General features: G+C 45.8%; 1 protein-coding gene across 1 annotated transcript; it reads right to left on the bottom strand.

The window, feature by feature from the left end:
- Positions 1–595: 595 nt before the first annotated feature.
- map3k19 (mitogen-activated protein kinase kinase kinase 19) lies at positions 596–14,129 on the bottom strand. The gene is made up of 14 exons (XM_036545641.1): positions 13,992–14,129; positions 13,166–13,338; positions 11,913–12,104; positions 11,354–11,514; positions 10,862–10,977; positions 10,046–10,155; positions 8,977–9,034; positions 7,888–7,975; positions 6,741–7,003; positions 6,480–6,523; positions 3,391–5,664; positions 2,692–2,796; positions 1,624–2,324; positions 596–1,080 (listed from the first exon to the last, which is right to left on the bottom strand). The coding sequence occupies exons 1-14, from the start codon at positions 14,032–14,034 to the stop codon at positions 987–989; spliced, it is 4,422 nt and encodes a 1,473-aa protein (XP_036401534.1). The 5' UTR covers positions 14,035–14,129; the 3' UTR covers positions 596–986.
- Between the last annotated feature and the right edge of the window lie 366 nt (positions 14,130–14,495).

Raw genomic sequence — 14,495 nt, 5'->3', positions numbered from 1 at the left:
TTCCGAGTTAAAAAAAAGTCAAGAATGTCTGTTACCAGTACCGATATAGTGGTTCTATGCGTCAGTGCAGGATTAGTGGTGTAAATCAGACAAGCGCAAATCTTGACATCCAGTTTTTCATTTAAATTCTATAAATAAACCCTAAGGTTACCACTACCTTAAACCTGATTCTCTGCGTCTTTGGTTGTTTGTGCTGTCATGTCTTCATCACACACTGAAAGAACAATTGAATTTAAGGAAAATGAAAGGTCATGCACAAGACTACTGAAACTTTCAGGAAAGTGAATGCTCCAGATTTTTCAAAACTGTAATCGGTAAATGTTTAGTTATCTGTCAATGAATGTAGCTACAGCCAAATGGCTGTTTTTTAAATTCTAAAATAAAATGAAAATATGAAGTGAAACCATGGTAAAGATTTGCTTAAACTAAAGAATTTAATCAATATATTATCTTACAAATCATCATTTTAGCAAATTGTAAAGAAGATATTTACACTAAATACAGGAACTGTTTTTTTTTTTAATATATTGGCACACATCTAAATAAAAGAATTCTGTGTATGTACTGATTGTAGTCTCTGACAGGTCCACATTTTCTCATAGCTGTCAGCAGGGTATCATAAAATTTAACACGTACATCTTATCAGTGAAGTACTGAATATTTTCCCTGGGGTCCAAAGGGCACACTCATACAACTGGTAATGCAAAGATTTTAAAATGCTTGTTATTTCCAACAGCACTCCCTGGATTTTACCATATGATAAAAGTTGCTTTTTAAGGGAAAAATGTGTTGATAAGCAGGAAGCCAAGCCCATGGATCCTGCCGATTAGAGTGGTGAGAGAGGACTCGAGATAGGTTGCGGAGAATGTCAGTCTTTCAAGAGGCAGGGACCATAGGGCTTTTGTGATAGGCTGTGATAAGCCTTACAAGAGGCTGGGATCTCCCCCGATGGGTCTGTAATGTGATTAGATGAGCTGTGAGCAGTGTCAGTCTTGCAAGAGGAGGCCGCTGTCTTTTTCTCTCTGGGGAATGAAGGGGTGCCGCAGTAGCTCTTCTGCCGATGGCCGATCTTTCTGTTCACTTCAGCGAAAAAACAAGGTTCTCGGTGTAACTAATTTATTCAGTGGGTTGGGGTTATTGCAGAATGAGCTAAAACCAAACAGCATTTCCATTGTATTTGCACGATAACTTCTCACTTGCCCCATTCACACTGACTCACAGATTTGGCAACATCAGCAGTTTTCAACATTATGTTAATGTTAAATTAAGTTAAATCAACTTCAGTGTGAACAGTAACAATTTACTCTAATAAATGCCAGGAATGCCGATAGGGTAATTACATCCATTCTAGACCTGCTTTTTTCCCCACATAATTTAAATATCAGATGATTATTTACACATCTAAGCCACATTAGCCACTGTATTGGAAAATAATGGTGAAATTAGCTATATTCCTTTTTTCTTATTGATCTCCACTATGCATCAGTTTCTTGTCTGCAGCTGATGTGAAAAAATATTCAATTATGCAGACAATTTCAGTCATCTTGTGACTGAAAGTGGGTAAAGTGGAAATATCAGTTTTGAGTTGACATGAGAATTCTGCGTGTGGGAAAGCAGACTCACCTCGTCAGGCACGCTTGGACGAAGTTCCTGGCATCCTCGGAGAACTCGCCTGGCAGGGCGGGCATCAGACCCCGCCTGGCACCGATGTAGAAGAGGGCGGCCATCTTGTCCATGTGTGCCAGCGGGGGCCGGCCCGTGGCCATCTCAAACACCGTGCAGCCGACGCTCCAGATGTCCGATTTCCTCCCGTGGCCCGTCTCATTGATCACCTCCGGCGCCATCCAGTAGGGGGTGCCGTGCACGGAGCGGAGGAGCTCGCTGCTGCTGCTGGTGGAGTGGCTGAGGCAGCTGAGGCGGCGGGCACAGCCGAAGTCGATGAGCTTGACCACGCCGGTGGGCATGAGCATGACGTTGTTGCCCTTCAGGTCGCGGTGGATGACCCGGTTGCGGTGCAGGTAGGCCACGCCCTCCAGGATCTGCCGGGTGTAGAGGGCCAGCACCTTCTCAGGCAGCGGGCCGAAGCGGTGGATGATGCTGGCGATGGAGCCGCCGGGCACGTACTCCATGAAGATGCTGACCACGTTGTCCTGTAGGCCTGTGCCCAGGAAGCCCACGATGTTGGCGTGGCACAGCGTCTTCAGGAGCTCCACCTCGTCCTGCAGCCGCTGGTACTCCCTGGCAGCCGTGTCCGGGTCCGAGTCGTCCAGGGCAACCTGCTTCACGGCGATCAGCTGACCCTGGCTGGTCAGTCCACAGTACACCTGCGCGGACAAGAGATGAATGATGACATGTTGGCAGCACTGACTTTTTCCTGTTGATCATTTGCTCTTACTGTCTTAACAAGTGATAAAAATAGTAAATCATATGAGACTGAGCACGCAAAACCCCATGAATTCTTTGGACCTCACTGAAATCACGACAAATATGTGGATATGAACAATTTCTAATTTAATTAAGAATGCATTAGATCGGTTGATTCAGCCAAAGTCCTGACTGAGATACAATTAACAAATTTTCTGTTCTAGGAAACAGACTACTGTGTCAGGCTGACATGATATAATGACTTATTTCTGTAGACATATGTGTTGCCCCAGCAGACTGCAAAGATGAGTGAAATCATTTACTCACTGTTCCATAAGCACCTCTTCCCAGTACTTCCCCTTTTGTCCACATGATGGCGTCCTCTGTACATGATCCCAAGACACTGCACTCTCGATCAGGTGAAGTAATGCCCTGCAAGACATCCAGGCAGTACAACATATGACATTGTGAGTTTACATACACAGAAGACATAAAATAGTTATTAGATAATTCTTTTATGGACTGAACCCGTCGTTAATTTTATAATGGCAGCTTAATGTCTTCCCAGCAATTGAGAGAAGTTAACGGTGCATTGCGAAAATCTGTGCATAATTGCACAGCCATATTTAAATGCAGCTGTGTTTAGATAAATGGGGAGAGGAAGTGGTATTAGTAAATTTTAGTATTAGTAAATTTTAGTAAATTATTATTAGTTATTAGTATTAGTGAATATTAGTATTAGTAAATTGGTAAATCAGATGTGGTATTAGCCTCTTTATCATCATACATAGGTTTGTACACTCCATCTAAGAATGTGTTGAGCCTCTTCTGTGACAAGGGCACCAGTCACCTCTGTTAGAATATAATACAACAGTCTCAAAGAGATACACTTACATAGAAAACACTATCATTTTATCTGACACCATGTCATCCAAATAAGTGAAACCTTAAAGCTATTTAATAACAAAGCTAAGTGAAAAATATATTGTAAGATCTGGTAAATACTAGGACTGAGCTTAACTTTACCTCAGGTAGGGGATGGTGTGTTTCTGATTGTGAAACATCTCTGATTCCTCCTTTGCATGAAGTACCATTGTCAGGGTGGGGATTCGCATCTTTCTCCTCCAATGATATCAGCTCCTCAGCCAGGCACCGCAGAAGGTCGTCCGTCAGTGGCCCCTCACCTGCCACATCCAAGTACTTCCTGAACATGAGGGACACTGTCCTGTCACTGCTCCCCGAGGTCCAGGTGTTGATCTTTGGCTGTTTTGGGAAAGACTGCGAACAAGATTCACAGTCATCCACGTCTCCAGCCTTTTCACAGTCGTAATCATTTTTTGAACCTTCCCCAACTGGTCCTTGCTTATTTGCATCTTGTAGAGGGAGATGGTCTTTTAATGTCTGTGAATCAGTTATATTATGTGGTTCAGGTGAAGAGGGAGGGGTTTTGTCCTCATGTGTGCTGTGAAGGATGGGTGTCTCTGAAGGGTTATTGGAGAGGACTTCCTCAATGACTGACAGAATTGGTTCCTCCTCCTTCTCTTTCAGCATTGTACAACACGCGTTTTCCCTGTCTTCTTCACTGAAGGTCATTTCAGACTTGGTGGTCTTGATGTGCCAGTTAAGTCCAGATATAAAAACAATATTCTCCTGTTCCTCCTCACGGACTGATGGCTTGTGAGATTTTCCTCTAGAAAGAACGTCACTCCTCTTTCGGTGTTTGCTGCTAGCAGAACTGGACTTCTGCCTTTGGGTTTTTCTTTGTCGATTAGTGTCCAGTGGCTTGAGGCATTTGTAGGTCCTATGTCCCTGGTGCTTCCTGGGTGGAGCAGATTGCACCTGTCTAGGGCTAACCCTAGCGCATGAGGTGGATGCACGGAGATTGTCATACACTGGGGTGGCAAACATCTCATAAATAGCTGGCCCACCTTCTCCTCTGTTGATCTCTTGGAACATGTCGCTGTAGGTGACAAAATCCACAGCCGACTTCGCTCTTGGGGTCACCAGTGACCCCGGCTTCTTGGGCTGCCGAGTGCACTTCAGCTCCCTCTGAAGGGGTTGCTTTCGCCCCAGAGCTTCAAGTTTATTCAAGCTCTCAGCATCAGAGCTGGACCTTTTCCTCACTGGTCTAAATTTGTCAGTTGAGCTGTTTCGCTGCAGAGGAGGAGCAATAGTTTTCTGGCTTGCCTTTGTGGTGCATGTTCTGGTCACACACGGTTTAGCAGTGGCCTCCCCACTAACAAGGAGATCTGGAGGTTTTCTGACATTGGCCTTGAGCTGTGCAGGTCTGGTTGTGCTCCTCTGGTTGCTTTTGAGCTTCCTGCCAAACCGACTGTGATCTTTGTGAGCCAGGATGTTGAAGGACTGATTGGTGGGGAAAGAAATGCTATTCCCTTTCTCTTTGATCTTTGGGGCCTTTACAAGGTTATTCTTCTCTTCTGAAGGTATCTCAGGCTTATACACTGAGATGTTCACTCTAGGAGGACCAACCTGCTTCATGTCTGAATTGTCTTTGCCATCGTTGTCACTGACTGTGATTTCTGTCACAGAGTCTCTTTTCTTCTCTGGAGCTGAGGAGCTAGTCTCTCTTGACTCAGCTCCAGTTTCTCCTTTTGAGGGCTCTCCTCTGCATGGAACCTTTTCAGGAACAGTTCTTTCCTTTTCTGCATTGTTGAGTTCAGAACAAGTAGCACTGTTAATGGCTCTACCACTGTATGCCTCTTCTGAGGACTCCGAGACTAAAATGCGAGTTAACTCTGTCTCGCCGTCTCCAGCCAGTGGCTCATACTCTGTTCTCTCAGCATGAGATTGTACAGATGTTCTGTCCTCCATGCTCTCTCCAAAGATCTCTTGCTCCTCAGAAGAATCTGCAGCCTCGTAGTTAGTGCTAGTATTGTTGAAGTCTATAGCAATGGACTGTACAGAATGTAAGAGGTCCAAGCCGAGGTTCTCACGGGCCCCTGTGTCAGAATGCTCCTGTGTGTGGCCCCCTGGCTGGCTCGCCAAGGTCCCGGCATGTTCACCGTCCTCCTCCAGGTCCAGGGAGCCCTGGCTGCTCACACTGCTAGAGCTGCTCTCCTCACTTCCCCCCCTGGCACCAGGAGACCCACGTGAGCCCCTCCTGGACAGCCTCCCTCTCTTCCCCTTGGACACGGAGGCCAGGGGCAACAGGGTGATAGGTTTGAGGGGCAGCGGATGCTTGAATCCGGGTAGCGCTGCCCCTTCCCTCTCTCCCCTGTCCAGTGGAGCCAGGAGCTTGGGGGTCCTTACTGGTCTTGGGTACAAGGAGGGTAACGATCCCTGTAAGCAGTAAGAACATGGAGTTTCAACAAAAGCGCAGTGAGGAGCAAGGGGTTAGGTCCACATCGGAACTAGTTTGCCTACTACTTACTAGTTAGCCTCTCTACTTCAGGAACTGACAGCTCTAGTGCACAAGGACTGCATCACATTACATTAATAGCATAGCACTCTTATCCAGAGTGACTTACACAGGTTACAATTTTTACATGTTGTCCATTTATACAGCAGGATGTTTACTGAGGCGTTTCTGGGTTAAGTACCTCTCCCAAGGGTACAGCAACAGTGCCCCAGTGGGGAATTGAACTGGCAACCTTTTCAGTTACAAGCCCTGCTCCTTCCTCTATGCTACATTGCTGCTTCATCGACTGCAATGACTGTTACTGTAGTATGAGTTTTAAACAAGGAATGTTTTTAAACAAATGTCCGTTCTGTATCAGTGTGGTGAGAGTGTTAACCCTGACACCAGAAAGTTGAGAGATTTAATCCCCCAGATGAGTCATACAAAGAATTTGGTAACCATGACTTCTCTGCATGTAATTCAGTATTAGAAGGGACATATCTGGGGGTACCTATGGAGGTCACAGCCCTGATATATGCTGAATATAGTAATACAGTAATGAATATAGGAAGGTCACAAAAGCAAGTATACTCAATGCATCAAAGAGTGGCACTTTCAATAAGGTACATTTGTGAGATCAGGACTTTGACATTGAGTTGAAGGGTGGGCTTTAGTAATTATGGTCATAAATGGAGTGAAAATCTGAGCAATTTCCTTTTGTTCACCTGTCCAGCAACATTTAGTGGAGAGTGCTTACCTTTCGATCGTGGATTTTTGCTTCAGGTTCACTTCCTCCAAGTCCTGTGAAGGACAGCCAGTAAAAAACATAAACAATGATCACTCATTTAATCATAACTAACTTGTCTGAACTAAATGATTCTGTTCTGTACATTGCTCTTCTGCCATACATAACCCGTTGGTCTGTGCACGTTGATAAATATTGTTACTAAAAGAACAAATTAATAAAAGAATGAATGGGAGTGGAAGTCTTTCCTATCAGAACAGAACCGATGCTCACTTGTGTGGATGTGGGCCCGGACCCGAAGCAGGGAGCCGGAGTCTAGCAGCGGCTCCCCCAGGGTGGGGGCGGACTGGCTCAGCAGGGGAGGGTGGGGCACTGGCAGGCTGAGGGGCACAGGCTCGCTTCTCGTTTTAGGCCTGGGGGACGAGGGTAGGCAGGAGCGCCCCTTTGTCTTCAGCAGGCCCTGTCCCGTGTCCAGGGGGCATGGCCTGTCCCCTCGCCTGCTCCGGTCCCACAGACTGGGCAGGGAAGTGCGTCGACTGTTGCAGTAAAAAAATAACAAAAAAAAACACCACAATACAACGTGTAAGAAATCCTTACACTATATTACATTACTTTACTTTCCTTTAGCAGACACTCTTATCCACAGCAACTTCCAGCACAAAAGAACAGAAATGTATCCATTGAAGTTGAATAATCAACAGTGTCAGACCAGGCTAACAACACTCCCAGACCAGTGAGTGTGAGCATAACATTAAGCCATCAAGCCCTTTGCAGTTACTAAGCTGAACTGATTTGTAATTAAGCGCAATGACAGCGCTGTTGGACGTTATCTTACAGCCGTTTTGAACACTCGTTCATTTGTGCCCTCTCTCTGCACTCCTCAGGTATCAAGATATCGGTCTCCTGCTCCCTGCTCTGCGGGCACAGCAGGAGGACGATGGCCCAGGAAGCCGCTGCCCTGAATGAAAGGCCTTTTTGAGAGAGGCCCATTCTCCCAGGCTGGCTGCGAGTCCCTGTCAGCGGTGAGATCTGTCCTCTGACAGAAGCCTGTTTAATGGGACAGGCCCTCCTCTCCTGCCCCCCCCCCCCCCCCCCCCCCCTTTCTGCTCCCTACAGGAGAAAGACTGAGAGGTGCTGACTGCTGCTTGGCCTGACTGAGTAACTAGATCCTCCCGCCGTGTGTTTGTGTGTGTGTGAGAGAGTGAATGAGAGAATGGGTACAGAGTTATGTACAGAGGGTACAGTGTCTGTCCGCTCTGCGGTGTTTGCGTATGTGGGTCTGAAAGAGGCTGGGAAAAAGCTGGGCTCTACAGAGGCACTCAGTCATATGTGGCTGTTAGAGGTGCGTGCGTGGCTGTGGGTGTGTGCACATGTGTTTGTGTGGTATTATTATCTGTGTGTGTGATTGGATGCTGCTAACCTGCTTCGCTCCTCCAGTTCCTGGTACTCTTGCCTCATTTCCCTCAGAGTCACTGCAGCTCTCTGGAAGCAGAGAGAGATCCTCTGATCTGCAGAAAAACAGCAACGTCATTGTTGTGGTTGCTAGCGCACACACACACACACACACAAAACTGCAGCCACGTACACACATGCTGCAAGAAAAGACAGTGTAATCAGGGATGCCAGCTCACACACAGACACACACACACACACCTTAGCCACACACACAATAAAGTTATACAAGCTCTGCCTGTGGAAATGGATCCAAAAACACAAACCCCAGACAACTGAAGCAGACAAATATATCAATTCCATCATCTGATCTGTGTTTGATCAACGAATACTGCATTACTTCCAGCTTACAAAACAAGTTGCAATTTCAATTTAAATGAATGACTTAAAGACTACTCGCACCTAATTACCAACATAACTATAAATATCAGAAATAATAAGACATCACACAAGCCCCCTGAGCTTGTTTACTGAACAAGCAACAAACAAAATTCAGGTCCCTCACAACAAGACAATAGCTGCTCTACCTGTTTAAAGGCCAGATTGTCCCTTCAATGAACAGGCACAGAGAGAGAAAGAGAGGACACCCTGTCCCTCCGCCGGTTTGCTCTGTGAGCCTTACAGAAGTTAGACAGGTCCCAGCTGAGACGGCTTTTGTCCACGGGAGTGATTGAGCAGACAATGACCCACCTCAGCCTGCTCCAATCAGCTGGGCCTCTACCCCTGCTGTCACTCCCCTGCCTTTGTCCCCCCCCCACCACCACCCCCCCCCCCCCATCCCCCCCATCACTGGAATGGGCTATTTGTGTATGTGTGTGTATGTGTGTGTGCAGGGGGGCGTTCTGTCAGGGCGGGGGGGGGTGTGAGGGGAGGGGCCGTTAGCCCTGTAGGCGTGAAAGGACCCAAACACAGGGAGTTACTGTTACTCACAGGGTGCACTGCAGGTGTATCAGTCCTGTAAGGCCCCTCTGGCAGCTAAGTACGGAAACAAAATTCACAGCGAAAGAACAGACCTGATCCGTTCAGAGGAAATGGACATAAATACTTCTTTACTCACCATCTCTGGCTTTCCTGCTCTTAGAGAAGGAGGCACATTCTGACAACCCCACCAGGTCCTACAGCGCAAATTGAAAAAGAAAAAAGAAAAAAAAAAATTAACAGCACAATTAAAAAGCACATGCAAGTCAAAAGGATTGTTGCGTGGGTCCATGTAACTGAATTTACTCGGGCTTTCATGACCTTGAGGCAAAACTGACTTCCCATCACTTAGCAATAACCATGTTATTTCCCAAAAACTTTTTAGAGGTTTTAGAGTGACTGATATTACGACAAAGGTGACAATGGTGGCAGCATTGTAGCCATGTCACAGAAAGTTTGTGTGGCTGTGATGTTTTAGGTTGTGTTTTTTAACAGTTTATCTCGGTCCCAGTCCTTGTCTAATGGCCCGGTGCCGGCTGGAAAGATCAGCTCAGTAATTAAGCAGGACATCCCGCGGGGGCCCCGATACACTTAAACGGCTCCCCCAGGCATGGCGCCACATTAGCTCCTGATTCTGGCTTTCTATGGCCTAATGAGCCTGGTGCCCACCATCTGCTTCAGTTCAATCTGCGGCTCTGGCCATTAGGCACCGGCCAGCTGCGTTCCCAGCCTCCTCTCTGGAGATCCTAATCTTCATAACCACAGAGTGAATGTAATTGAGAATCAATCACACAGAACCTTCCTCAAGGCACTTTTCACAGTCAGTCACACGGGTCCCTCAGTGCACCACTTACGCACATTAAAATGTCAGTCACAGAACGCTCCTCACATCCCTTACACACAATTAAAAATCAGTCACACAGTGACTCAGATCCCTTCTCGTGCCGGTAACACACATTAAAAAGTCAGTGATGTAGATCTCTTTTTATACCATTTGCACAAATTTCTTACCTCTCTTAATGGGTATCTTTTCAGCAGAGTTGCATATTGTTTAAACACTGTCTTTCATATTGTTTCACAGCCTTGAAGAGAGCGTTAACGTATGTTTTAGAAGCGGCATTTACGCTATAAACCGTTAATCGGACACTGTATCAGTGCAACATGACTTTACTTGCAGCGGTGATAGCGTGGATGGAGTGCTAACCCACCTCTGTGCTACATGAGGTCTGTATGAGGAAGCTGTGCACCAGGGGAGAGTGGGTGGAGTTTGTGGAGGGCTCTTCAGGGTCAAAATAGCCCAGGCTCAGAGTTGCGGGTCCTGTTGCCAAAGAGAGAGGTTCTGTTAGCTCAAGGAGATAACAGGGTCTGCAGAGAGAACCTCAAGCCTTCATGGCTTACAAAGGATGGCTTTGAGTGTCCTTGAGATTTTTTTTTGTGGACTCTGAAAGGCTTACCAAAATGTGTTCTTTTGGGTGAATTTTTTTGGAATGCTTGAAAAAAATCACACCTTTCCAGAAATGGCTTGATTTCTTATATCTACAGTTGCATATAGTGCCCTTTAAAATAATTTTACACATTAAAACACATCTAAAAATAATTGTCCAATATTAATGGGCTGTACATATAAGTACATAAGTGCATGTGCACATAAGTTCAATTTTAATTAAGGATCAAGTTAAAAATGGTAATGATAAATGGCATTAGATCCAGCGGGCGTTAGTTCGGCCAACAATGTTAATATTTTAAAATGTTACAGCAACGTCCATGCACGGTAGAGAATATAATTAATTCCATAAGGTTTCTGTGCTATAAAATCAGTCCAACCTTGCCGAGAGGAAACATATTCTGGAGGGGCAAAAGGATTGTCGTAATGTTTTAGCAAATTCTGTTAGCCTAAACGGAAGAACCTGCTGGGGGGTATTCTAAGTACACCCCCAGTGTGTGTAACCCAAATCAACAACAGCTGCAGAGCAGTGAAATAAGGCGCCTCTTCCTTGTTTAGCGCTTCCTGGTGAGAATCTGACCTTGCGGCGAGAGAGATTCCACCAGCAGATGGACGAGCTCGTCCCTCAGTGCGCTCTGCACCTGTGCGGCGTAGTGTAGAGCAGAGCGCCCCCTGTGGTCCAGCACGCCCAGGGCGCTGTCGGAGAGCGAGGGAGAGCAGGTGTCAGGCTGGTTGGGGCAGGGCAGTAAAGGGGGCTGGCTTCAGCTCTCTTTCACCTGTGTGCTTTGAAATCAAACCCACCTTCCTTTATCCGAAACCCCAATGACCTCCCCAAACAGCCTGTATGCTGACATAGGAAAAAAAAACCCCTCTCCTTTGTGGCTGCTTTACGACAGTGCTTCAATAAAGTAAGGGCCCTCAAAGAGGTCTCATTCACTTCATTTGGGCCAGGGAGGCTGTGGTAAAAATGGTGATGAATGGCAGTGGAAAAAGCACATCTATGTGTAGATGACATGTAGAAACACTACGCACTGACTTTGTCTGTAGCATGCTGGGATGGATGGGTACTTACGCATGGATGCCCAGCAGTTCCTGGACCACCTCTACGGGTCGGTATTCCCAGGACATCTGGGCCTCCAGTCCTTCAAACAGGTCCACGTCCCTCACTGCCAGCATCAGGGGGGTCAGTCCATCTCGATTTTGTGTGTTCACATCCACAAGGTCCTTCTGGCCCTACAAGATAAACAGAGCCACAGAACTGTTACCCCACCGATCCTGTCTACATTCAGCACAGCTATTAATGCTACTTAAGCTATGACAATAACATAAATGTTACAACTATACCCTTGAATGATAATAGTGTAGGACTGCAACAGTCAAATTTGACAAGAATCTGCACTTCTACATGAAATCTCTTGATACAATCACAGATGGGGTACTTGTTATGAAACTGAGACTATCGGCGCTACCCCAAAGGTGTATCTATATTCTCATCTATTGTTCGGTAGTGGAAAACAACCTCATATAAGTATCGCATTCCAAGCCAGACAATGGGATCGGCATTATGGGTGTAATCATTCTGCTGCCCTGGGGGCTGAGGGCTGTGTGTGAAGGTTATTGGAGCTGCTTACCAGCAGGTGTTGCAAGGAGTGGAGATCTCCTTGCCAGGCCGCGTGCAGCAGTTTGGCCTGGGGGGACAGGGACCTGGCCACCGCCACCAACAGCTCCCCCTGCAGAGCAGGCTGACTCACATGAACTGCGGATTGGTTGCTGTGGTTACAGAGCGTCACATCGGCTCCCCACTCCAGTAGAAAGTGCACAGCCTGCAATGGAAATAGAGAACTGCTGTGACCTTGGTCTATGGGGACTCACACACAAACAGTCCCCTTTGGACCACTGTACAAGTTACCAACAGAGGAGACAGGGAGCTTACATTTATTTTTTTTAATAATCCTGAATTAATGAATCAATTGTTTTTGATTCACACAATTAACAAGTATGCCAATGTAAATAAACATCACCCATTACCAGCCTATTCCTTGTCACACTTGCATCTGATGTCATAACAATGCCTTTGAACACTTTTCATAAAAAACAGTCATTTTAGTTAAAAACAAAAAAATATTTCAAGTTAAAAACTGATTTTTACTTTACTTGTTAAAGTCAAAATTTTGTGACCCACCCAATGTATTGTTTTTTTTTTATTATTTAATGTGAAGAGCACATACGTAATGCAGACACATTAGACATAATCAAAAAGGAATCAGCTAGCTTGTAAGTTGTTATTCATAAAAAACAGCCTCAGGATCATCATCAGTCTGTAGGAAAGTCCCCTCCATGCCCTGTTAGTTCCAGACTGTATAATTAATTTTCTTTTTTTGTTTAAATCTAACCTAATGCCGTTGCCTCCTATGTATTGCGGGAAGTTTGCTTTAAAAATTCCCTGCCAGGAGAGTATACAAATGAGTTGCAGGAAATTCACTTTCTCTCCTGTGCGTGCAGGCTTACGGAAAGCTGATGGTTGTTTTGAAAATGACTCCTCAGAGAATTTCTGAGTGTTAAACAAGACAATGAGGTAATCTCCTCCCCCCTCCACTGCCCCTCCCAGCCCCCCTAGTGTTTTGTCACATGATTTACATGTTATTGTAGGAAAAACACTGCCACAAATACGGTGAATATGCCATAACAAGTGCTGACCAGAACAACACCATGATGCTGACAACTGATAACATGTTACACTCTGTGTGACAAGATAAGAATAAGGCCGAGCGGAGATGGCTTATCAGCTGAGATCGGCTCATTGTCTTGCAAATGCTGTTTGTGTAGAGCAGTCACCCCAAATTAGCAGAGGACGCTGGTTCTAATAAAATCTAATCTCTCTCACCCGAGTCAGGCCCCGCTGGCAGGCGGTGATAAGGGGAGTGCAGCCCTCCTTGTCGTGCGGACGGTCCACGTCCTCGCGGGAAAAAACCCCATCCTCAATCTGCCGTCCAACCTCCTCCAGGTCCCCCGCCAGGACGGCCTCCGCAAACTCCCCGCTCATGCCCACTGGATGTCCTAGTTATTCCGTACAGTAAAACAAACGGCACTGTCGGAATGGCGGATTCGTCACTCTTTGATAGGTTATTCTGTCACAGGCTGTGTCCGTTTTGCTGCCGCAAAAGTGTCCAAGATGTTGTGAGGTACTCAAAGTCTCTCCTCTCGTATGTCATGCGGTTGTTTTATGAGGACTGGCACACATAGTCATGTGTTATGTCTCGACTGGTGACGCTGGTCTCTGGTGACAAACTCCCCACAGAGTGAGAGTGTGGAGTCTGGGGCAGCATAGAAAATTTCCCCCTCCTTCCATTACAGGTGAGTAATTGCCACACACACACTCTGGTGAATGAAACAGTGTCAAAGAATGATATAATGCAAGCAACGTATATCACTGTCTGGATTGACAGGAATGGAGCCAACAATGGCTTTCCAGAGCAACGACCTGCATTCTGGAACAACGATTGACTGACCCAGAACTCCACAGGCACTGTTTTGCTAAAACTGTATGAACAATGAATCGTTGAATTCTTATAGATCCAACTGATGAGTTACAATGACAGTTTAAAAAGTTGACCTTTAATAAGAGTGAAATAGCATCCAAACCAAGATGAGAGCGTACGTGTATCAGCCACAGTCATGAGAGTTTCAAAATGCAAAACAAAAAGACTTACCTGAGTTTTCTATGATTTTGTGTTGCTCTGTAATACCCTTCATTAGGAATGCATTTGATTCTCATGCTAAGATTAATTTAGAAGTTGCATCCACAGCTTCCTGTCCACAGCTTGCTGTCCAGCATTCAAATGTCCTCCTCTTTCAAGCCGTCAGCACTGGCTTTTTACTTCCTCACTGGGCAGGCTTTCTCGTGCAAAGTAGACCCTTCAGTTTACATTCTGTTGCCAAGGAGATGGTCGGCCGGGCATGCCAACAAAGCAATGAATGCTGGTCTGTTTTGGTCACACAAACAATAATTTAAGAAGATTAGAGTCACTGCTGGATTAGCAGTGGCACAGATATTTACTGCTATGAGACTTTAAATTGAAACTTTATTTACAGGTATTAAAACAACTATAAAGAGATCGTGTTTAACATTAGCTTGAAGGGAAACACCAGAATTACAGTATTCACTTTATTAGTTATCTTTCCAGGATTGAAGACAAGATTATATTACAACTTTC

This window comes from Megalops cyprinoides, chromosome 14 (assembly GCF_013368585.1).
Source record: "Megalops cyprinoides isolate fMegCyp1 chromosome 14, fMegCyp1.pri, whole genome shotgun sequence".
Lineage (NCBI taxonomy): Eukaryota > Metazoa > Chordata > Actinopteri > Elopiformes > Megalopidae > Megalops > Megalops cyprinoides.
The sequence above is the reverse complement of the archived record's forward strand: the minus strand, read 5'-3'. Positions and strand labels throughout refer to the sequence as shown.